At 49.7% G+C, this 21,130-nt stretch overlaps 1 protein-coding gene across 1 annotated transcript in view; it reads right to left on the bottom strand.

The window, feature by feature from the left end:
- Positions 1-1,245: 1,245 nt before the first annotated feature.
- LOC132333925 (gamma-aminobutyric acid receptor subunit gamma-4) overlaps positions 1,246-21,130 on the bottom strand; it is a 39,327-nt gene continuing 19,442 nt past the window's right edge. The window contains exons 4-9 of the mRNA XM_059859502.1: positions 14,687-14,907; positions 14,219-14,301; positions 12,452-12,589; positions 10,857-11,009; positions 7,579-7,781; positions 1,246-6,497 (exon numbers count right to left, since the gene is read on the bottom strand). Of these exons, the coding sequence (XP_059715485.1) occupies positions 6,204-6,497; positions 7,579-7,781; positions 10,857-11,009; positions 12,452-12,589; positions 14,219-14,301; positions 14,687-14,907 (1,092 nt within the window). The 3' untranslated portion in view covers positions 1,246-6,203. The remainder of the gene's footprint in view (positions 6,498-7,578; positions 7,782-10,856; positions 11,010-12,451; positions 12,590-14,218; positions 14,302-14,686; positions 14,908-21,130) is intronic.

Here is a 21,130-nt window from a genome sequence, read left to right as displayed (position 1 = left end):
CAACAGTGGGAGCAAGGTGTGTTCTACCCCTGCCCTTCACAGCAGGTGCCTCCTGCCCTTCATGGGCTGCCAGAGGCTGTGTTGGATGATGGGGCCATTTCTCCATGAAGGGAGGCAGCTCCCATCCCATCCCATCCCATCCCATCCCATCCCATCCCATCCCATCCCATCCCATCCCATCCCATCCCATCCCATCCCATCCCATCCCATCCCATCCCATCCCATCCCATCCCATCCCATCCCATCCCATCCCATCCCATCCCATCCCATCCCATCCCATCCCATCCCATCCCATGCAGGCAGGAGTGTTTGTGTCTCCCCATTAACCCTGAGGCACACAGTTAAGAACATTTTTGGCCACTCTCATTCTCCTTAAATTCAGTCTTCCCAAGGCCTACAGATCTGAGGCATTAAGAGGAAGACAAATTATAATGAATGTATATTAGGAATATAAAAAGTAACGACTTAATATAACTCTCTCTTCTGCCCTTCCCTCCCCCTTCATGACCTCATATTTTTAACATTTTGGGAACTGCTAAATCCTGGAGGGATGCACAGAGTGCCAGGGAGAGGTGGAGGTGCTCCATTTGTGTGCTGGTGGCCTCTGCCCCAGGGCACTCAGAAAGCAGCACCTTCCCTCCCTGTGCCTCACTGGTAAATAACAACGCCTCCCCTGGCACCCAAAAGTGGGGAAGAAAGGGGGATGAAAGGATTAAAAGGTTAAAGTGCCACAGATGTGGCTGTGTGGGCCCAGGGACAGGAGGGTGGCTGTTGAGCGAGGTCTCCTCCAGAGCTGGGGTTGTCCTTTGGGTTGTGATTGCTCCAAAAGTTACCAGCATGAATGGAAATACAGAAAGGCTGAAATAAACTCCACCAAATATTGCTGCCAAACCCCCTCCACCCCAAGACACTGGGGGGAACATCAGATATTTTATTTACAATGGCAACAGAGTGAGGGGGACAAGCAAGGCCTTCTCCTGCTTTACAAATAATGTCTTTGAATGGCTGAGACTGCTCCTGAGCAATGCTGACTTGAAGCAACTTCTGCCTTTCTTAAAGCAAAACAACAAGCCCAAAAATATCCACCACCCATCAAAAATACCAGTGACAATTTCCCCTGCTTTCCAACAAAATAGTTTTCTCTGGACATAAATAAATTAACCAGCTCCAGTAACCCCATCAGGAGGGGGCCAGGGGACAATTTTTACCCCTCTTGCAAGGTGTAGATAGACAGTGGTAAGGATGGGCAGTGTATAATGTTGTTTATTATGTATAATAAGAAGCATCCAGAAATCTCAGTTAAGGACCAAGCCCCAGAGTGCCAGCCCCTGTACAAACACACAGTAACAGAATCCCTGTCCTGAAGAGCATACAGGCTAAAAATGGTTCCTTATGTGGCACAGTTTGGAGGGGAAGAATAGGAATTGGAGGGAGAGAAATGAAAAATCAACCTTCTTCCTGATTTCCTTTTATATTCCAAACAAAGGCCACAAGACATGAATGCTGAGATCATAATTTCCAGTCCCCATCATTAGATACGAGGATAGCAGAGTGACAGAATCACAGAATCATTTAGGCTGGAAAAGACCTTTTATGATCATTGTGTCCAGATGTAAATCTAACACTGCCAAGAGCTCCATTAAACCATCTCCCCAAGTGCCACATCTCCACATCTTTTAAACATCTCTAGGGACAGTGACTCCACCACTTCCCTGGGCAGCCTGTTCCACAGCCTGACCACCCTTCCAAGGAAGAATTTTTCCCCAGTATCCAGCCTAGACCTGCCCTGGCACAACTAGAGCATGTTTTCTCTTATCCTGTTTCTTGTTATCTGGGAGAAGCGACTGACCCATCCCTCCTCACACCCTCCTGCCAGGGAGCTGTAGAGAGCAGTGAGGTCTCCCCTGAGCCTCCTTTTCTCCAGCCTGAGCCACACTCCAGCTCCCTCAGCTTCCCCTGTCCTGGGTTGCCAAGCAAATTGTATCTATTTGCCATCTGAATGGCAGCTGTCTCCTGTTCAGTGGGCAGTTTTCCTTATCTCTCCCACACCCACTCCTCCCTCCAGGAGAGACACCTGCTGATAACAGGCTATTGGATGTCCCTGCATGGCTGATAAGAGCTACAGCATCCCACTGGGAGATGGGAGCCCAGGGGGAGGAGCCAAGCATTCCTACCTGGATATAATCTGGAGATTCTGGAACACCAGCTCAGCTTCTGCACTGGATTTCCCAGAGGAACAGCAGCTGCCTCTTCCCCTGGACCTTCAGAGGCAGACTGCACCTTTCTCCAGGATCCCTGCTCCAGCAGAACCAGCCCTGGCACTGCAGGAGGGCTGAGCCACAATTCCAGTGGGACTGCTGCCAGCCCCCTGACCCACAGGGTGTCAGGCTGTGCTCTGACTCTGCCAGGGTTGGTTTAGTTCACTGCATTGTTTATTTTAGCTTTTTTATTTTCTTCCCTATCAATGAACTGTTACTCCTGCTCCCATATTTTTGCCTGAGAGCCCCTTAATTTAAAATTTATAGCAGTTTGGAGGGAGGGGGTTTACATTTTCCATTTCAGGAGGGGCTCCTGCCTTCCTTAGCAGACACCTGGCTTTCCAAACCAAGACATCCCCTCATCAGGCTTGTGCTCCAGACCTTTCCAAAACTGACCTGAGGAGCTGAGGAGTGGCCTCACCATGCCCAGCACAGAGGGACAGGTCACTGCCCTGGTCCTGCTGCCCTGGGGTGTGTCTGTCTTCACCACAGCAGGGGGATGTGCAGGGGTGGGAATGGGACTGGCTGCTCCCTGGGAAGGGGAGGGAAGGTGAGGGAAGCCCACTTGGCTGTGAGGCTGACAGCTCCTCCACCAAATTCCTGGGAAGGGGAGAATGGTGAAACCTCCCTGAGAGGAGGAGGCAGCACAGCCACTCAGGTGTTTGAAGCAACCTGAGAGCTTTACAGCAGCCCTGGTGCCTCTGTCCTCCCTGCCCAGAGCAGCACAGCTCAGCCCCATGGGTTTGGTCTGTGTCTAATGCCAGCCTAGGAGGGCACAGAGAGAGAGACTCCCAGGGCCATGCAGAGCAGGGCAACTCACAGCTACTGGATTTCTCTGTGCCCTGGGTCCCCTCCTGATAGCTGGAAAAAAACATTCCATAAGGAAACTGGAGCATTGCAAAGTAATTCCAAAAGAATGGCAGATTTTTCTTTTTGGCTTTTCTTAGCTTTTCTTTTTTTTTCCTTTTTTTTTTTTTTTTTGATACTATAGAAAATTAAAAACATGATTGAATTTGTGCATGCCTTTATTTATTGTGCTATGGATGATGGGCACAGACTTCCCTAAGCCAAAAAGCCCCCTCCCTCCTCCTTCCCCAGCCTTAGTAATCAGCTTCCTTGTGCTCCAGCCCACGCTAGACTATTTTCCTCTGTCAAATCCTCCATCATTGGTTCAATTACCTAGGTGTGTGTTGGCTTTATCTTTTTTTGGTGAAATCTTACAATCTTTCAAATCTACTTTGTCCTCTTAGGTTTTTGTACACCCCATTTCTCTCCTGTCTGATTTTGTAACAGGTCTAATTTCAACAAGTTGCTGCTCTCAGGGCTCAGGTCTGTTCTCCTGTGCCTGTGACAATCATATGTGCTCACCAAGAGCTTCGAAGCTACAGCAAATTGCAGCTGCTCGGGCTCCATGGCACAGGGCTGCTAATTTTTCCCTTCCCCACTTTGCTCCCTGTGCTCAGTGCAGCCTCCAGTGCCTGCACACCGTTCAAGCCACCATTCTGTTGAGGAGGGATCTGGCACAGACCCTGGTTTGCCACCGGGGCGTCCCCTCCCACACAGCCCCGACAGCTGCCTGCCCAAATGCGAGGACGCGCTTCACTCACAGCCTGGCGTGCCAGCCAGTTTCAATCTGGGATGCTCTTTCCTTTTGGCTCCCCAAAGAGATCACAGGACCCTCTTTAATCCAGCTCCCTGTCGGTGTAGGGCTGAGTCATAGGAGGTTTTTCTGTTGCTACATCTAATAACGCTTTGCTACTGGGAGCAGAACATCAGCCAGCTTGGCTGGGAGTCGGCACTGTCACCCAGCAGCTTCCCTTGTCTGCAAGTTGTTTTGATTCTTTTCTTAGACTTCTCCCTCTCTGTGTCTTTCTCTCTAAAACATTAATTTCCTCTAATTAGAGCCTCCTTAACAATTCTTTTTTTCCCCCCTCTCCTCAGTTAATTTCCTCTAATTAGAACCTCCTTAATAATTCTTTTGCTAAATCAATTTCCTCAGTTAGAACCGCCCGCCACAATTTCTTTCCTCCCTTTCAAAAGCTGTCGGAGTAGCTAAGCACATTATGCTTCTGAGTAACCTTTATCTCTTCCTTGGTATTTTAAAAGAACTGTAACAGGTTAGACAGGCACAATTTCCCCTTTCAGAGCTCTGCTGGTCTGACCCCATTAGGTTATACTTAGCTGAGTGTTGTACTATTGTATACTTAATAAGATGCTCTAGCTGTTCATCTGGAACCCAGGTAAGGCTGCATTTGTGAATGAATTAAACATGACACTTCATTATTCAGATCAGATTTAACAGTGTCAAAATCTGTCTTAAAACCAGACCAAATTGCTCTCCAAGAATATATAAAACCTCCTGCCCCTGTTAGCTGTCCTGGGAGCCAGTCTTTCCTAACTTTTCCTCTACAGCCATGCCGGCTTTCTTCTCCTGACAAGCCTTTTAAGTCCTAATTTTTTTCCTAAAACATGCTGTTTTTAAAAAAAGATTCTTTTTGTTTCTAATTTACACAGTAAGTAACTATTAACAGCCCACTGCTTTTCACAATCATGCTGTGGGCCACATCAGCAGCTGGTGTAGATGGGGAGGCAGCCAGTTGACACATTATGGACCTCGGGCCTGGGTTTCCTCTTCTTTATTATGCAGTTTCTCCCCAGCTGAAACTGTGTAATGCATTTCTCCGTCTCTTTAGGATGGGACCATCTCACTACGCTTGTCCTTCTTAAAATCCATCAAGGACAACTCACTCCACTTCCTGATTTTATGAGGAAACAGGCCAAGTGATGATGGCAACGGGCAGGGGTCATCCAGTTAGAGAGAAAACTCTTGTTTTATGCAATTATGAAAAAAAAAATAAAGGAGGGAACACATCTGAGCTGCAGGAATGCACTGGGAGCTGCGTGTTCCCTTTCCTGTACCCCTTCCTCAGGTTGGCACCGACCACCCAGCACAGATCTGATGGCATCAGCGAGTGTCACGGCGGGGGACAGCAGTGCCCCTCTGTGACTCACAGCCCATGTGAGACAGCCCAACGAGAACTACCTCACTACAGGCTCAGGAGGCTTCTTCTGGCCCTTCTCACAAGGACTTCCCCCCTCTTTTGGCTATGCCCAGCTGCAAAGCCTGCTCTGAGTCCTGGTCACACAGCAGAAATGTCACTGTGGGCCCTGGAGAGCCTGCTCCAGCAAGGCAGGTGGGCCCTTCCAGCTTGGAAGTGCTTTTCATCACCGTGGGGTGGGAATCAGCAGCGCCTCAGTGGGAGGGTGTCCTGGAGTGATCCGTGAGGAATGCTTCAGAGATGCTCTGCGGGGAGCTGGGGGAGGCTTGCAGCAACTCCATCCTCGTCAGTGCCACCATCAGATGTCTGGGCAGGCCCAAAACGTTTCAGCCAAGCCCAGCTACTGTGGGAGAGCTGCACTGCTGTCCTTGTCCACACTGTTTCCTTCTGACTTTTCCGAGCTTCTGGCCCCCCACAAAGTCTGTTCTGGTGGAAGTGGTGTAGAAGTCGAAAGATGTATTTGATTTCCTTTGCAGTCTTAATAACTATGCAGGAAACTCCATTTGCCATCGTTTGCCTTGAAATTCTGGAGTAGGATTGGATGGAAAAATGAAATGCATTAAGGGGTTTTTTTTGACAAAATCCCTAATGCTTGAGATGGGAATAGGATGTTTTTGGGTAATCTTACAAGGAGTACAATGCTGGTGGTGTTGGAGAGAGGGCTGTCTGGGGAAGGGTAGATTCTCTAAAAAGATATGTTAGAAGGCTAAAAAAAAAAAGCTGTTTGGTTCTTCTCAGAAGAGATGAGAGAGCAGGAAGAGGGAATCACCAGGTCGGGTTGCTCAGACTGACAGCTGACTACAACAGGAGAGATGCTGTTCTCTATGCTCCTCGAGAAGCCCCTCTTGCTGGTGCCCTGCCCATTCCAGCTGAGGACAAAGAAGGGCTAGAGATAGAGATAGGCAATCCAGTAGACGATGTTGAAGAGCAGGAAGGCGGTGGGGAAGAAGACGCGGGAGTAGGAGTCCAGGCGGGAGATGTGGATGCGGACCCGCCCCTCCCGCCACATCCCCGTCTGACAGTCCTCGATGCAGCAGAAGAACCTCTCACACTCCTTCCCCTCCAGGCACGGGGAGCCGGGCTCGTCATCCTCATCCTCCTCTATCTCCGGGGGCCAGTGCATGATGTGGTTGATGTTGATGGCGGTGTAGGTTGGCATCACCTGTGCGCCGGCAGGTGGCTGTGAGGGGGACAGGCAGGCAGGTTAAACGGGAGGAAAAGGCAGCAAAATGTGCTCTGGACACCAACCCCCGCCCAGCTGGCAATAGATCAGATCGTGCTGGGTGCAGTTCAGCGGAGGGGGATGACTGATCATCCCCAGTCTCTGCACCTGGTTGTGAATCACCTCGTTTGGGGAGCTGGCAGCTCCCTGCATGACTGTGAGTGTTCTCCCTGGCACCCCAGGGCACAGCCCTACTCAGCAAAAGCCTGATTGCACTGATTGCCCATCTGTGCCAATAACAGTCACTGCAGGAACACGACCTGTTCGATCTCTTCTGGCCTCTTCCCTCCTTTCCCTGAGCTCAGCTGTCTCTGAAGACACAGCACACAGCCCAGATGTGTCTGCTGGTTGCTGCCTGTTACTGGAGAAAAGCTGGGGAAAGGCTGTGTGTGGCTCCTCCTGGCCCACCATGAGCCTCATGGGAGAGCTCTGTCCACGCTGGGATATGAGGGTGGGGGATACCAGGGGTATGGGGGATGTGCTGGGAAATGAGCCTGGCCCAGAAGCGATATGTCTTTTTCTGTTTCAGCTCTGCCCCAGGTCAGAGGCCTCTTTCAGTTCATGTGCCAGAAGTACCTGCCATGAGCTAGGGCAGATCTCATGATAGTGGATGAGGATGAAGAAAATGATGGCCACCATGGGCTGACTATCCTCACACTCAGGAGAAGACAAAAAGAAAAGTCAGTTTCTGCATCTCTGTGACCTGAGATACCTCTGCAACCCAGAGATCAAACTGATACAGGTGTCTTAGAGTGTCATTTACAGTCTGTCATGTGAGTCATTCTAAACTGTTCTGATAAGCTCTCCAGCAATTCTGAAGAGAGCACAGGGTACCTGGCTCTGACAGGGGCTTCTTTGTTTTAAGGGAGCCTCAGCTGCTTTTCCTGGTTGTGTCTCACCTCTCAGACCCAGCACACAGAGGGGTTTGAAGACTGGGTGAACTCAGTATGGGTCAGGCACCAATGCAGGCTCAGGAAGGACATTTTTAAACAGCTTGGGGCTGTGACAGCATCCACCTCTGCTGGCCCCTCTGACCTACCAGCCTGGCTTTCCTGTGGCTGTGCTCCAGTGGTTTCTTGTTTCCCACCAGGTAGTTGAGCGTGGCATACTCCATGAGAGCGGCGAAGACGAAGATGAAGCACACGGAGACAAAGAGGTCCATGGCTGTGATGTAGGAAACACGGGGCAGGTGCTTGCGGGAGATGGTGCTCAGGGTGGTCATGGTGAGCACAGTCGTGATACCTGAGAGAGAGGACAGCTGGCTAAGTACTGACATGGAGTACATCTGTCCTCGACATGCATCCACCCCTCAGAACACCCCCACTTCCCCTCTGCTATGCTTGTCTGGTCCCATTTTGGCTCTGCTTAGCCAGAACTCTGGTCTTGAGGAACCCTCTGACAATGCTCTGTGAAAAAGAATGATGTTCAAAGCTCAGGTATCACGCAGACCATCAGTGTGGACTGGTAAATGAGCAGGAAACTCAGACTCTGCATGAGGCCGGGCTGGTCAGGCAGGGCTTGCCCTCACTTCCTGAACTCCATGTGCCTCAGCACAGCTTCTAGAAGGGTCCACAATCTTCCCAGGCACAGCGGGGAGGCTGACAGGTCTGTAGTTCCTGGGGTCTTCCTTTCTACCCTTTGGAAAAATGGGTGTGATATTTCCTTTTTCTGGTCACTACCATGACTTTTCAAGTGTCACGGAGAGTGGCTTGGAAACCACATCAGCCATGCACAGGGATGTATCTTGTCAGGTCCCATAGACTTATGGATGTTCAGGTTCTTTAGATGTCTCAAAGCTGATCTTCTCTTGCAGTGAGAGGGACTTTGCTGCCCCAATCCCTGTCTTGCAGTCCACCCACTGTGAAATGTGGGGAGAGATGCTGCCAGTGAAGACTGAGGCAAAAAAAGTACCTCAGCCTCCTTTTCATCCGTTTTTACCAGTTTGCCAGTTGTATTCAACTTGCTTTGACCTTCCTTTTCTGGCTGACAAACCTGGAGAAGCCCATGTTAGTATCCTCTGCATCCCTAACCCCATCCCTACACAGCTGGGAGTGTTCCTGTACTTCTTCCAGGATACCTGGCCCTGCTTCCACTGCCTGTGCATTTCCTTCTCACCCTTTAGTCTGACCAGAAGCTCTTGATACATCCATGCTGGTCTCTTGTCTTCCTTTCCTGATTTCTTACACCTGGGGATTGAGAGCCCTTGTGTTCTTTGGAAAATGTCCTGAAAATTCTGCCAGTGCTGTTCTGCTCCCTGCTCATCAGGCTGCCCTGCAGTGGATACCAGCCACAAGGTTCCCTTTATTGCCTTGGTCCGATTCCATAAATTTCCAATCTGCTCCTGGCTATTCTTCAGAGACAGCTCGTCACAATCTATCCATTCCTTGATGCAGAGGGCAAGTGTGTAGGAGGTGATAAGGAATTTCTTTTGACATGAGTGGGGCTTGGAATCGTTTTTGCAGGAGCAGCAGTGCTCACATTTCTGCTTCCAGAGATGAAGTGTCAGGAGCCAACAAAAGAATCAGCTACAGGAGTTGGTCCTGTGATCTCAACCACTGATTTCAGGATGTGGGGAAGAAGCAGGAAGCCCACCTGTTCCTCCTTCTCTAGCATCCACCTACATCCACCTGCCACCCTTTCCTGAGGTCACCTCAGTGGCTCTGGGGGTGAGCATGGCAAAAGATTTTCATGTTTTCCTGCCGTACTTGCATTAGCAGATGTGATGTGACTTCCCATGTTTTTGAAGTGCCAGTGGAACTGGTCCATCACACATCTCCCTAATGTAGGCTGGCAGGCTCAAAATGTGCTGGGATCATTTGTGTTAAGCACAACAGGGGCTGTGGAGAGAATACATCACTCTTCATGGGCTGTAGTCCCTTCCCATAGAGAGGGGCCCCTCTCCTGGTGAAACCTGCCTTTGATTTTGAGACAGTCACCAGAGCTGTGCACATTTTCCTCTTGCTGTTCACTCCTTTAGCAGCCACAGACTACGGCACACCCTCACCTTCATTGGAAATGACACCCTCCTCCTCCTCCTCCCTCCAGGAGCACCAAACTAATTAACTTTGAGAGGGAGGTGGGGAGACATGGCCATCATGGATGGGCTCTGAATAGCTGATGGCCCCTCCTCTCCTCTCCATCCCCACAGAGACCTGCAGGCAGGGCTGGGAATGCTGCCTCCAATTAAAGGCAAAGTCAGCGGGGCTGATAGGAAGGACAGCACTGGGAATCACAGCTTGCTGCAAAATGCAGATACAGCCAAAAAGTACTAAAGACTGCAAAGAAGTCCCCAGCACCCATCAGAGCAGCATTCAATCAACAGAAGCTTTTCTCCTGCCTCAAGGAGCCACTGCAGTTTGCTGAGAAAATCCAAACAACAGGCAGAGCTGTTGTCACTCTCTGGGCCCTGTGGGCTGACTGACAGACAAAGGTTGTACCTGCAGGGCTTCCAGCTCCTGCCAGAGCCTGGGGCCCTGTGGATGCAGCCAAGCAACTCTGCCCATTACCCTACAACCCTCCTGTCAGCAGCCCTGCACAGAAGCCTTGAGAAGTTGTGAAGAAATGTGGAAAATGTGCAAGTGACAGGAGCCCTTTGGGCAGCACTGCAGTGGCACAGCTCAGCCTCTTTCTCTCCCTTTTGGTGCATGAGAATATCCCACTGTCAGCTTGGAAAAGTGTTGCAATGTATTTGCAAGGGTTAGGCCACAGTGTGCACCAGCCAACCCACTTCTAAATTTGTTATCAAAGCCTCAAGAATTCGTCAAGACTATTAGAACATAAATTGAGCTAAATTAAGAAAGAAGAGGCTGAGAAACCGAATACCAAGACCACAAGAACTAGATAACAGAAGACTGTAAAACACCTAGACTGTAACCAATCATATACTCCAAGAAATACAAACAGAAAGCGAGTGAACAAGACAAAAGCACCAATCAAAAAGTGTGTACTTAGTCGTTTATAAAATCCATAAATATATGTATAATGTAAACAATAAACAGCTTCAACTTAATCATATTAATCAATTGTTCAAAAGTCCAAGATTTCCCACAGAAAAGGCTGTGCTTGGGTTTCAGGTGAAGCCATGAGAGTGAGGCACTCTCCTGAGGTAATCCAGCAGCCCAAGGCAGCACAGCTGGAGATTTGGTTGAGCTGTGGAGTGTTACACGCAGGAAGCTGAAGGAGTGGAATATTCTCTGGTAAGCTCAGAAATGCCAGAAAATGGCAAAGTGCTTCAGGAGGTTTTGTAGTCCAACACTGCCAGTCTGCTTGCCTGGCAGAGTTTGACAAGCATCAGACATGCATCATCCTGTCTCTTACCCAGAGATGTCCTGGCTGGTGTAGAGTCTCTCTTGATCCAGAAGGAAACCCAGGAAAGAACAACAGTCAGGATGCAGGGAATGTAGGTCTGAATGGCAAAGTAACCCATACGTCTGCTTAGGTCAAAAGAAACTGTCATCACCATGTACTCCCCTAGGAAAGAGCAACAGACATTGGCATCACAACATGAGGCTTCCTAAAGCAGAAAAATCAGCAAAGTTTCAGAATTTGGAGTTTCTGATGAGGCTTTTTGTTGCTTTAAGTGCCTGTCCACCTGGTTTTGTAGCTGCCCAAATTGTTAACTTCACGTGGCTGGCTGAGCAGGTTTGGTGACTCTCTGGTTTTGTTGCTAGTGGATTCTGTGGCTCCATGGCTGGCTCTGTAGCTGCCCTGCTTGATGTCTTTGTGACTAATTGAAGAGCTGACTTTGTGGTTGCCCAACTGGCTGTTTGCCTGGCTGTACATATGGCCACCAGGCTGCATTCATACTGGCCTGGCTAAGGACACTGGAAAGCACACAGTCTGGAAAAGTTTCAGGGAAGGAACTGCAGGCAGCATTTATCTTCAGCTGATTGCTGCAAGGGTTTCTTTTCTATAGAAGCTCTTTGGCTGTAACAGGCTGCATGGCCTGCCTTGCTAACGAACTACCTGAGCTGTGACAAAGGAGGTGTCCTTCAATCACTTCCACTGAGAGTCTGGTTCTGCCTCTGGAAAAGGCATGTGGTGCTCTACATCCTAATTGCTCATTTGGCAACTTACAGTGGTGGCTCTTCCTTTTTTCAGAGGCTCACAGTCAGTATTGGAAGAAAGCCACCTGACAACTCTGGGGTTAAGATGGAGCTCGCAAGCAATTACCAAAAAAAGAGAATTACAAACATCAGAGGGCCACTGGTGCATTCAAGACACTTTCACTTCTTGTCCCAGTTTGTGCTGCCTTTCTACCCTGGCTGCCACTGTTGAGAGCAGCAGCTTCCTGCAGAGTGGGAGAAGCACTGCTCCTGGCTGTTTCAGAGGGCTGAAAAGTATGAGCTCACCCCACCTTCAGGAATCCAGAGGCTTTCCTCAGTTGGCTGTGGGAAGGAAAGGGGATGTGAGCTATTATGAGGAGGAGGAGGAGCTGAAGGGCTTCCATTATTTAGTTTCTTCACACATGCAGCCTTGTCCCAGTCTCTTAAAGCACAGTTCAGGTGTTCATCAGCCTGACAGGAGTTTACAGAAGGAAAGATCGAGCCTGCAAGTTCTGATTTCTCCAGCCCCGTTCCAATCATAAGCATCACCCAGAGATTACACAGTGTGCACACACTGCAACAAGAGCAGATTTAAGCTCCCTCTCCTCTCCCTCCTGACCCCTCAATTAGGAGGGATAGCTTCATTCACACCAGCATTGTCACCCCACAGTTCACAGATGTTAGTGGTTCTGGCCTCTCCTCGCACCCTTCATCCCTATCACTTCTGCTCCCTCTAGCCAAGCTCCATCCCTTCATTTTTAGCTTTTTCCTCTGACCATGCTGTTGTAACCTCCCTTCCCCACTGCTCTGCCTCCCACCAAAGCACAGCACAGTGGTGCTCCTGTGGGCTGCCTCCCCTTGCCTCACCTGCCCCAGTCCTGAGGACTTCTGAGGTGTTCCTCAGCCCCGTGAAGTCAAACTGGTAGAGCCTCCAGGTGCGCTGGTCAGACACCTCGATGGAGTAGCGTCTCCAGCGATAGACGATCTCCTCCCGAGGGTATCCATCTGGGAAAATCCATCAGAGCAACAGAATGCCACCTACCCCCACCCTGGGCACCCCCATGGCTGCAGAAGCACGGGCATCTCACCAGAGCTGCTCTGCAAACAGCAGCCCTTCAGCAGGTGTTTTGGTGCCTTTTGTTTAGATTCCCTGAGGTATTCCCACATGGAATGGGAGTAGGGACAGCATCTCCCCTTGTGGGCTGCTTCTGATCCTGGGGATGGGGAAGGCACTGCCAGAAACAAGGCACTGCCAGAAACAGAGAGCCTTTCTAAGGACTGCACTGCTGGGAGTGAGATGTGGGTTGGTCCAAGAGGACTCTTCTGGTTTGAGGAAGAACTCGTTTGAGGCTGGCAGAGCAATGGAACAGTGTGCTCAGGGAGGTTGTGGAGTCTCCCTCCCATGATTGTGGAGTCAAAACTCTGGATTCAAAACCCCACCTGGCTGCATTGCTGTGTAACCTGCTCCAGGTGATGCTGCCTGCCAGTGGGACTGTCCTAGAAGATCTCCAAAGGCTCCTTCCAGCCCCAACTCTTCTGTGATTCTGTGACTCCACCAGCCTGAAATCTTTAAGGGTTTTATCTCCCTGGGGCAGCTGGCACCTCATGACTGCCATCCCAGCCATGAGTACATCAGGAATACAAAGCTGCCAGCATGGCTCTGGCTGCTCTGTGTGCCCCTTGTACCTTTGCCCTGGGAACTGATCTATGGAAAGATCTATAGAAAGCTGATCTATGGAAAAGAAGGGATGCACTCTCCATGGAGAAGAAAACCTGGCCCTGCAGGCTGCAGCACAGCTTCTCCTGCCCCTCTGGCTTTCTTGATAAAGAAACAAGCCTGCTGTAAAGCTGGGACCTGGGAGGGAGTCCCTAGGAGGAGGTTGGAGTAAGAGCTTGGCAGCTAACTAAGAGTGTGTTTCTAATTATCAAGCATGTACGGTATGCACCACTAATTAGCAAAGATGAGGGGTGGTGGGGGATGAAGGGATGAGATCTCCTCAGCATGCTGCCTCCTTCTGAAGCACCTCAGAGCTCTGAGCTGCATCTCTTCAGTGGCAGGGGAAGCAGGAGAACCCGAGCTCAGATGATTAAATCAGATTTCCCACCCACGCATGAGGACAGGGATCTCTTGGTGCAGAAAGGCTCCCTGCAAAATTACCAGAGGAGATGTGAAACATCAGAAGCTTTCTCTGCTGAAGAGTCTGGATGAGTAGTGCCTGGGAGGAGAGGTCTGAGTAACCCTCCTTTGGAGCAGAACGTTTCCAGACCTCACTCAAGAGAGTGGGAGAAGGGGGAAGATGCAAGGCAGGATGGGTGCCATTTGTCCACCAGAATATATCCATGTTCTATCTGGAGTGACCAGAAGGTCAGTGAAATAATCTCCTCCCACCATCCACCCAAATTAAGGAGAAATTCAGAGATGTTGTGAATCTGTTCTTGGTGACCTCTGCTAGCCCAGGAGTGGAAGGATGCTTCAGACCGTGAAGGGCCAGAATGGGCCAGAAAGGGTGCCATAGAAATTAGGTGAAAAAATGTAGCTAAAAGGGAGGGTGGGTTCTTTTCCCCAGAAAAGAAACTTCCACTGAGGCTTCTCTGCTCTCCTTCTAAAGCTATCTTTGAAATATGTATACTCACAACTGGAAAAAACCAAAGGGCAGGAGTGAGTGTCCATTGGGAAATTCTGCAGCTGGAGCAGACATTCAGCCTCAATTGTCAGCCTGAGACAGGGGGAGAGAGAGACAGAGATTTTGAGCTGGTGAAGATGGTTTGATTCCAACACCTAAATGTGACAGAGGCATTCTCACTTCCTTGAGAACTAATTTGCTGAAGATCAGTCTGTTTGCAGGAACATTCCAAACCAAAAATACATGTTTGGATATTTTCAAGGTGAGGAAAAACATGTAAGTTTCACCTTCAAAAAGCCCTTCTGTTTAGTCAACTTTTCAGCTCCTTTTACAAAAGTGAGAAGTTATGGGAACAAAGAACCAAATGTTTATTAACAGAACAAAACTGGAAAAGCTGGACTGATCAAGACAACATTTTAAAGGATTTTAGTTTAGGGAACCATCTCTTTGTCATCAGACCAGAGCCTGCTGGATGTACCTGAGAGTGTAGAGCACTTTTCCATCATTCCAGATGCGGAGGAGCTGATTGGGAGTGGTTATCCAGTGGGAATCAGCCCGTTTGGAGTTCCTGAAGAAGGTGTCAGGGATCCAGATGCGGCTCACCATGTTGGTGTTCAGTGTCAGAGCCTTCAGCGTGCTGTTGAACCGCAGGCGCCGGTCGTACCACGTCTGGGCAAAGAAGATGTCAATGGTGTATTCCTGGGAAGGACAGGGAAGAATGGGATGTTCTCAGAGGGATTCAGGCCAAGCAGAGCCTGCTCCTCTGGTCTGCAGGCAGGCACAGCCAGAACATTTATTTTCTCAGTCTGGGAGCAGGTGTTGGTGGCCACTGACATCTTTCCAGGCTCACCAGCAGCTCACAGCCAGGACATCCATGGTGCAGCCTCACATTTCTCTTCACAGAGAAAAGCCAGGCACAATTCTTCCCAAGAATATTTCTGGGATTCACATTCTCTGAACCTCAGAGAAAGGAAAAACAATTCTTATCTCAATTGCTGTGCCTGTATTTGTGCCAAAGTAGAATGCAATGTGGAGATTGTTTACCCAGAGTGATGGGGTTTTGTTTCCTTGGCCTGTCAGGGCCAGGTGTGTGTGTGTGTGTCAGGACTGTCAGGTGACAGTCATGAGATTCTGTGCAGTGTGTGCAGGGTTGAGTGCTTGGCAGATCCAGTTCTAGATGTATGGAATAATACAGTATAATAAAGTAATTAATTAGCCCTCACAGCATTGCTATACCATGGCACACTTAGGAAGAGCCAAAGACTCTGTGTTCACTGCTGGGCTGAGCCTGGCCCTCGCCTGGAAAACCAGGACCATACAAACAAGACCCTGGGCTTCCTCCTGGCAGACAGCTCAATACTCCTTTTCAGCACAGGCATGGAGGGGCAGTGTGGATGTTGGCTGAATCCAGCCTTAAGTTCAGCTGCCCCTTTCAATCACAGGCAGGGAAAGCTGCTCCCCAGCTGAGCAGAGAAGGCAAGCAGACAGCTCTTTCTGTTATTTACTGGGGTACAGCCCAGCCCTGTTCCACACACCTAATTTGTACACAGAGCAACAGAAGTGCTGTGCATGAATCTAGTGGCAATCCACCCCTTGCTACAGGATTTATACTGCAAAGGGTTCATCTGATAACTCAGAGCACTCTGGGTCCTTGGGTGGATGCCCCTTGCTGGAGATTGGAAAAGAAAGCTGGGCCTGCATGGTCCCAGCTCTGGGTGAAACCAGTTAAAAATCCTGAGTCTTTCACTGACAGAAAAGAGATTTTCCACTATAATAAGGACCTCCAGTTTTGGTAAGAGAGTGTGTTCTAGCTTTGGATAGCTGGCAGATCTGAGAGGCAGCTCCTGCCTGGATTGGACTGGCAGTAGCCCACACCATTAGCCCACCACTCTGCTGCTCACTGCTGCAACTGAGTTTGCTCCTTAAACTCTTTTTCAGCCTGCCTGAGAAGGTGCTAATTAATGCCATGCAGGAACAAGTCTGGCACTCGGCAGCTGTCTGAACCAGACCCCAGATCCAGCCCCACCAGTGCAGGCTACAGTCAGTCACCTGCTCCTCGGAGCTCCTGATGTGACTTTTGGTCCCTTTCACTGCCGTTGAACCCGCACGACCCCCACAGCCTCCCTCTCTTTTGTGTGCCGAGATGAAGAAAGTCTGACTTTGCCATCCCTCCCTCTCACTCTCCTCCTCCCTCTATTGATTTATCTCGGTGGAATTTTTATGACTGCAGCACATCCTCCCCTGGCTGCTGGTTCAGAGCCGGCTCCTCCAGCCGTGCTGCTGGAATAGCTGCAGCACTCCCTGGGACAGCGTGTCCTGCGGGGGGCGGCCAGGGCAGGGCACAGCACGGGCCAGGCTCCATCCTCCTCCCCCGGCAGCCAGCAGAGAGGAGTGCTGGGTCCCCGACATGTCCCTAGCACAGGAATGAGATGGTGAGGGAAGAGATTTTGCTATCAGGCAGCCGAGTCGCTCTCCGGGCTGATGCTTCACCCTGGTTAGACACAGGGATGAGCAAAGGGGACAGGGATGTCCAAGGGGGGAGAATGGGGACAGGTGCAGCACATTCAGAGGGTGGCTTTGCCTCCACAGCTCATTCAAAGCAGACCCAGAGTTAAGGAGAGCAGCAGGTGCACAGGCAGGGCCACTGCCCAGAGCCAGGGGCTGGGGCAGCCCATCCCAGCAGCTGAATGTGCTGGATCTGATAGGAAATGCAGGGCACCCCCAGCGAGGGGAGGAATGATGCATCTGACTCCATGGATAGCAGAAGGCTAATTAATTATTTTATTATACTATATTATTCTATACTATATTACACTGAATCTGCACAAGCACCCAACTCAACTCAACTGCCCAGAACCTGGTGACTGCCTGCTGACCCACAGCTGCACACACACTTGGCCCTGACAGGCCAAGGAAACAAAACCCCATCCCTCTAGGTAAACAATCTCCACATTGCATTCTACTTTGGCACAACACAGGCACAGCAAATGAGATAAAAATTGTTTTTTCTTTCTCTGAGGTTCCTCGCTGTGATTCCCAGGAAGATCCTTGGGAAGTTGTGCCTGGCTTTTCTCTGTGAAGAGAATTGTGGCCACAGGATCACACTGGGTACTGCTTGGCTATTGGGTATGTGGTGGTGGAGACATAAAAATGTGAAATAAAAGCAGCATTGGCACAGCGTTGGGGCCAAAATAGCACAATATTTGACATATTCTCCCCCATCACTGCACGCTCTGTTTGAGTTCATGTGAGTTTACATAGCTCCTCCTAAGTAATATCTCTGGTGTAGGAGAAAGCAACCAAAACTGCACTGATAAATTAATGTTTGATGTCACTATCAGTGTTTAACTCCCAACTGGAGGCACTGGTGACATCTCACTTCTGGGCTGGCTGCTTGGTTGTGTCCTGCCCTAAAGTTCAGCCCTCAAGTCTGGGATAATCAATGCTAACACTCTGGAAGAGTGGGGGGTCAGCTATCCCAAGGACTTAGCATTTGTTGTCAAGCCCAGATTTTCAGAAGGGATCAGCATTAAAGAGCTCCTCCTGTGCCATTCATAGCCAGCCTCTGCCAAAGGTGTGGTGCACAAGTCATTCAGCTCTTGTAAAGAATCTGAGCTGTTATTGTCACTGTCCTGTGGTTTGATCTCATTTCAGTGGCTATTATTAGCACAGATACTCACGAGGCAGAACTTAGGAGCTGAGCTGGCTCCCTTGCCTCCCTGTGGGGAGCCCATTGGGAGTTTTTGGCATTTACAAATGTATTTTCTTTCAGAATTATCTGAGGCAAGATTTATACAAAAGTGCTCTGGCCTTTGGGAGGACTTTTACCCTTCCAACTTCCTCCCCCGTGCTGCTGAGTGAGTGAGCACTGTGTGGCCCCACTGGGGTTAAACCACAACAGCTCCTGAAGAATTCAGCACCCATTCCCACCAGGAACCCCCAGTGATGCTGAGGAGCCTTGTTCTGCACTGGTCAGCTGTGGGATGGTGCTCAGACCCCTCTCTGGGCATTACTGAGATCCCACTTGGCTGCAGGCATCTGCCAAGGCGATGAAAACAGGAGCTGCTTGGCCATGGGTTTCCTACAGCTTTTAGAGGGGGGCAGGGACTGCTGGAGGGGGATCTCAACATGAAGCAGTCCAGGTTTTGTTCTGGAAATACCTCTGGAAATAGCTCTTACTCTTCCTGACCTTGGGAGAGTCCACTGATCAAAGCTGAGGAGCTGGAGTGTGGCAGGATGAGCTCAGCCCCTAAAACTCAGGGCACTGTCTCTCCATCTCCTGCAGCCCTGTAGTTTTTCTCTGCCCCTGACACTCAGCCATCAGAGAGAGAATTCTCAATGCCTCGATTTCCCCATGTGGAAAAGGGTTATTGTAAAATACGCCCCCACCATTACTGCACCATCTGCTGTGCAGCACATGGAGGTTGGTAGCTCCTCTGAGAAGGCACAGGCATTTTTATTGGTTTTAACAGAAGGAGCCAACGAAGGAAGGAGGAATTGCTTTAACAGTTTGGCCACACCATTTGGATCACACGTGGGGTAGCACACACATGTTGGCATGCATGCAATATTACATCAAATTTCAGTCCTGGAATAATGAATCCAACTCCCCATGAGGCAAACCCAGGGGGCTGCCTGCCCTCAATGCTGTCACATGAATTTATCCTGGGCTAAGGGATGCCCTGCAGCCTCTGCTGGCTGAGTGTGCTCCAGCCCAGCCTTCCAGCGTGTCCCTGCTGGCCCTGGGGCACTGCCATCACCTGGCACTGCTGCACCCCCCTGATCAGCCCTGGCTTTCCTCATGTGGGCAGCACAGATGCTGGTGGAAACACAATTCCAGAGAATGGCATGGCCTGAAAACATTTGATGGAAAGAATGGTGTTCGGTAAGAGAACGTTTGTGAGAAATAAAAGGAGGGGGAGCTGATGGGGGTATTTCACATTGGAAGAAAAAAATAACAACAGAAAGATTTTATTGTGCTCTTAAAGCCTTTCAGTTTTCAAAAGCTATGACTTTGCTGTGTGAAAAGTAATTTCTAAGAAAACCCCAAACATTTTCAATCCAAAACAAAAGAGATTTGTTCAGAAATCAGCCTGTCCCCAGCACAGGAGAGATGGGAGCTGGCCTCGTGTGCTACCCTGAGACCTGCTCCTTGGGTTATCTCTGCTGCTCTGCCCTCACAGATGGGGAATCAGCCCATATTCCCAGGCAGATTTGGCTTTAGGAACTCTGGCTTTAGGAACTGGACCAAGTTCCACCCTGGGTTCAGAGCAATGTAATTTAGGGCGACTGAGTTTCAGAACAACAGCTTAAACTCACAGGGTTTGCATGACAGGATTTGAAGTGAACAGTGTGTGTTTTGAGGTTACCTTACACACCAAATAAACACAGCTGGGCTCTGCCAAAGCATCCTTTCCAAATGGCTTTTATCAAGTTTGTGTCTTCAGTTCAGCTGACCCCTCTCAGGAGTGCAATTAGTGGGAATCAGAGGGGCTGGGACCCTGTGGTTCCTCTGTTCCATTTATGAGCTGCTTTTTCTGTGTTAAGAGCTCAGCTTTCTGCTAAATGCCAAAGAGAGGAGCAAGGCCATGAGACGAACATGTGGTAGAAGGCCTCCTAAATTAGGATAAAATGAAGTATTTAAATGTGGTTTTTGCAAGAAAAGCTCTGAACAGAGGGCTCAGAGACCTGGAAACACCTTCTTCAATTTTCCTCTGCTGGAGAGACAGTTTAGTCTCTTCCAACTCAGAATACTCTGTGAAAAACCCTAAATAACAGTGGGGCTGAGAGATTAATCTCCTAGACAGTCACTTTCTAGCTTTCATTGTTCTGATATTTGCTTTTACTCACAGAGCTCCCTTCCCTCTTCACCTCCAAGCAAATCCCTCTGAGCTGCAGTCCAATAAAGCAGGCTGCTTTCCTGGGAAGCAGGGACAGCATTTCAGGTGCTCTGACGTGGCTGTGATGTGGCCACGCTGCCAATCACACAGCCAAGCAAAGCAAATGTCACAGGCATCTCAGGGATGCTGCAATTCAGGGAATTCTCAGAAGCTCTTTCTTGGGGGAGACCCAGGAATGGGGTGGGTGTTTTTCAAGGGCTGGTAGGGCACTCTGGGCTCACCATGTCCAGCCCTGCCCAGGTGAGCATCTTCCTCTCCAAGACACCCCAAGCACTCTTCCAGCCTGCAAACATCTCACACAAATCCTGGATTGCACCACACATGTGTCTCCATGTCCCAGGGAGATGGGATTCAACAATTTTCAACAATATTCAACAATTTCAACAATAGTAAAAAGTCTGGAGATGCCTTCAGGACTAAATAAATAACCCAAATAAGATAACTGCATTTTAGAATAATCTTGACATCTGAATGCACCCCTTGTTGTCCCTACAGCTGTGGTGGGCAGGAATGTGCTGCTGGGCATGACATGTGTGAGCAGCCAGCAGAGGGGACAGGTACCAACAGCACCTGCTGTGCCCAGCCCTGACCACTTCAGGGACTGGCTGGGCAGTGCCAGGCCTCTCCCAGCTCTCCCATTAGTACTGTGGGACACCTCACTTGTGGCCACCTCCATGGCCCTGCTCTGGGTGAGATCTGTCTCTCCAACACAATGACCAAAAGAACGTGAATATAAGTTTAATTCCACCTCCAAGGTCCTCTACCCTTGAAATCAAACCCCAGAGAGATTTCTGGACGTGGTGCTGGAGTGACTGGGGGAGCTCTCAAGGACAGCAGGAGCAGAGCTGTGATATCTGTGCTTTCAAGGTGACACACTGAACTTCCCATCTGTTTCACTTCTGCAGCAGCACCGGCAGTGCTGTCCTTGCCTGAATGTCTTTTGCCTCTGTCCAGGGAATCTCAGTTGAAACAGAGCTCTTTTTATAATACAAACGTGCTATTAAAAACCATCTCCATGTCCT

The sequence above is a fragment of the Haemorhous mexicanus genome, chromosome 14 (assembly GCF_027477595.1).
Source record: "Haemorhous mexicanus isolate bHaeMex1 chromosome 14, bHaeMex1.pri, whole genome shotgun sequence".
Taxonomy (NCBI): domain Eukaryota; kingdom Metazoa; phylum Chordata; class Aves; order Passeriformes; family Fringillidae; genus Haemorhous; species Haemorhous mexicanus.
This window is presented reverse-complemented; position numbering and strand designations above follow the sequence as displayed.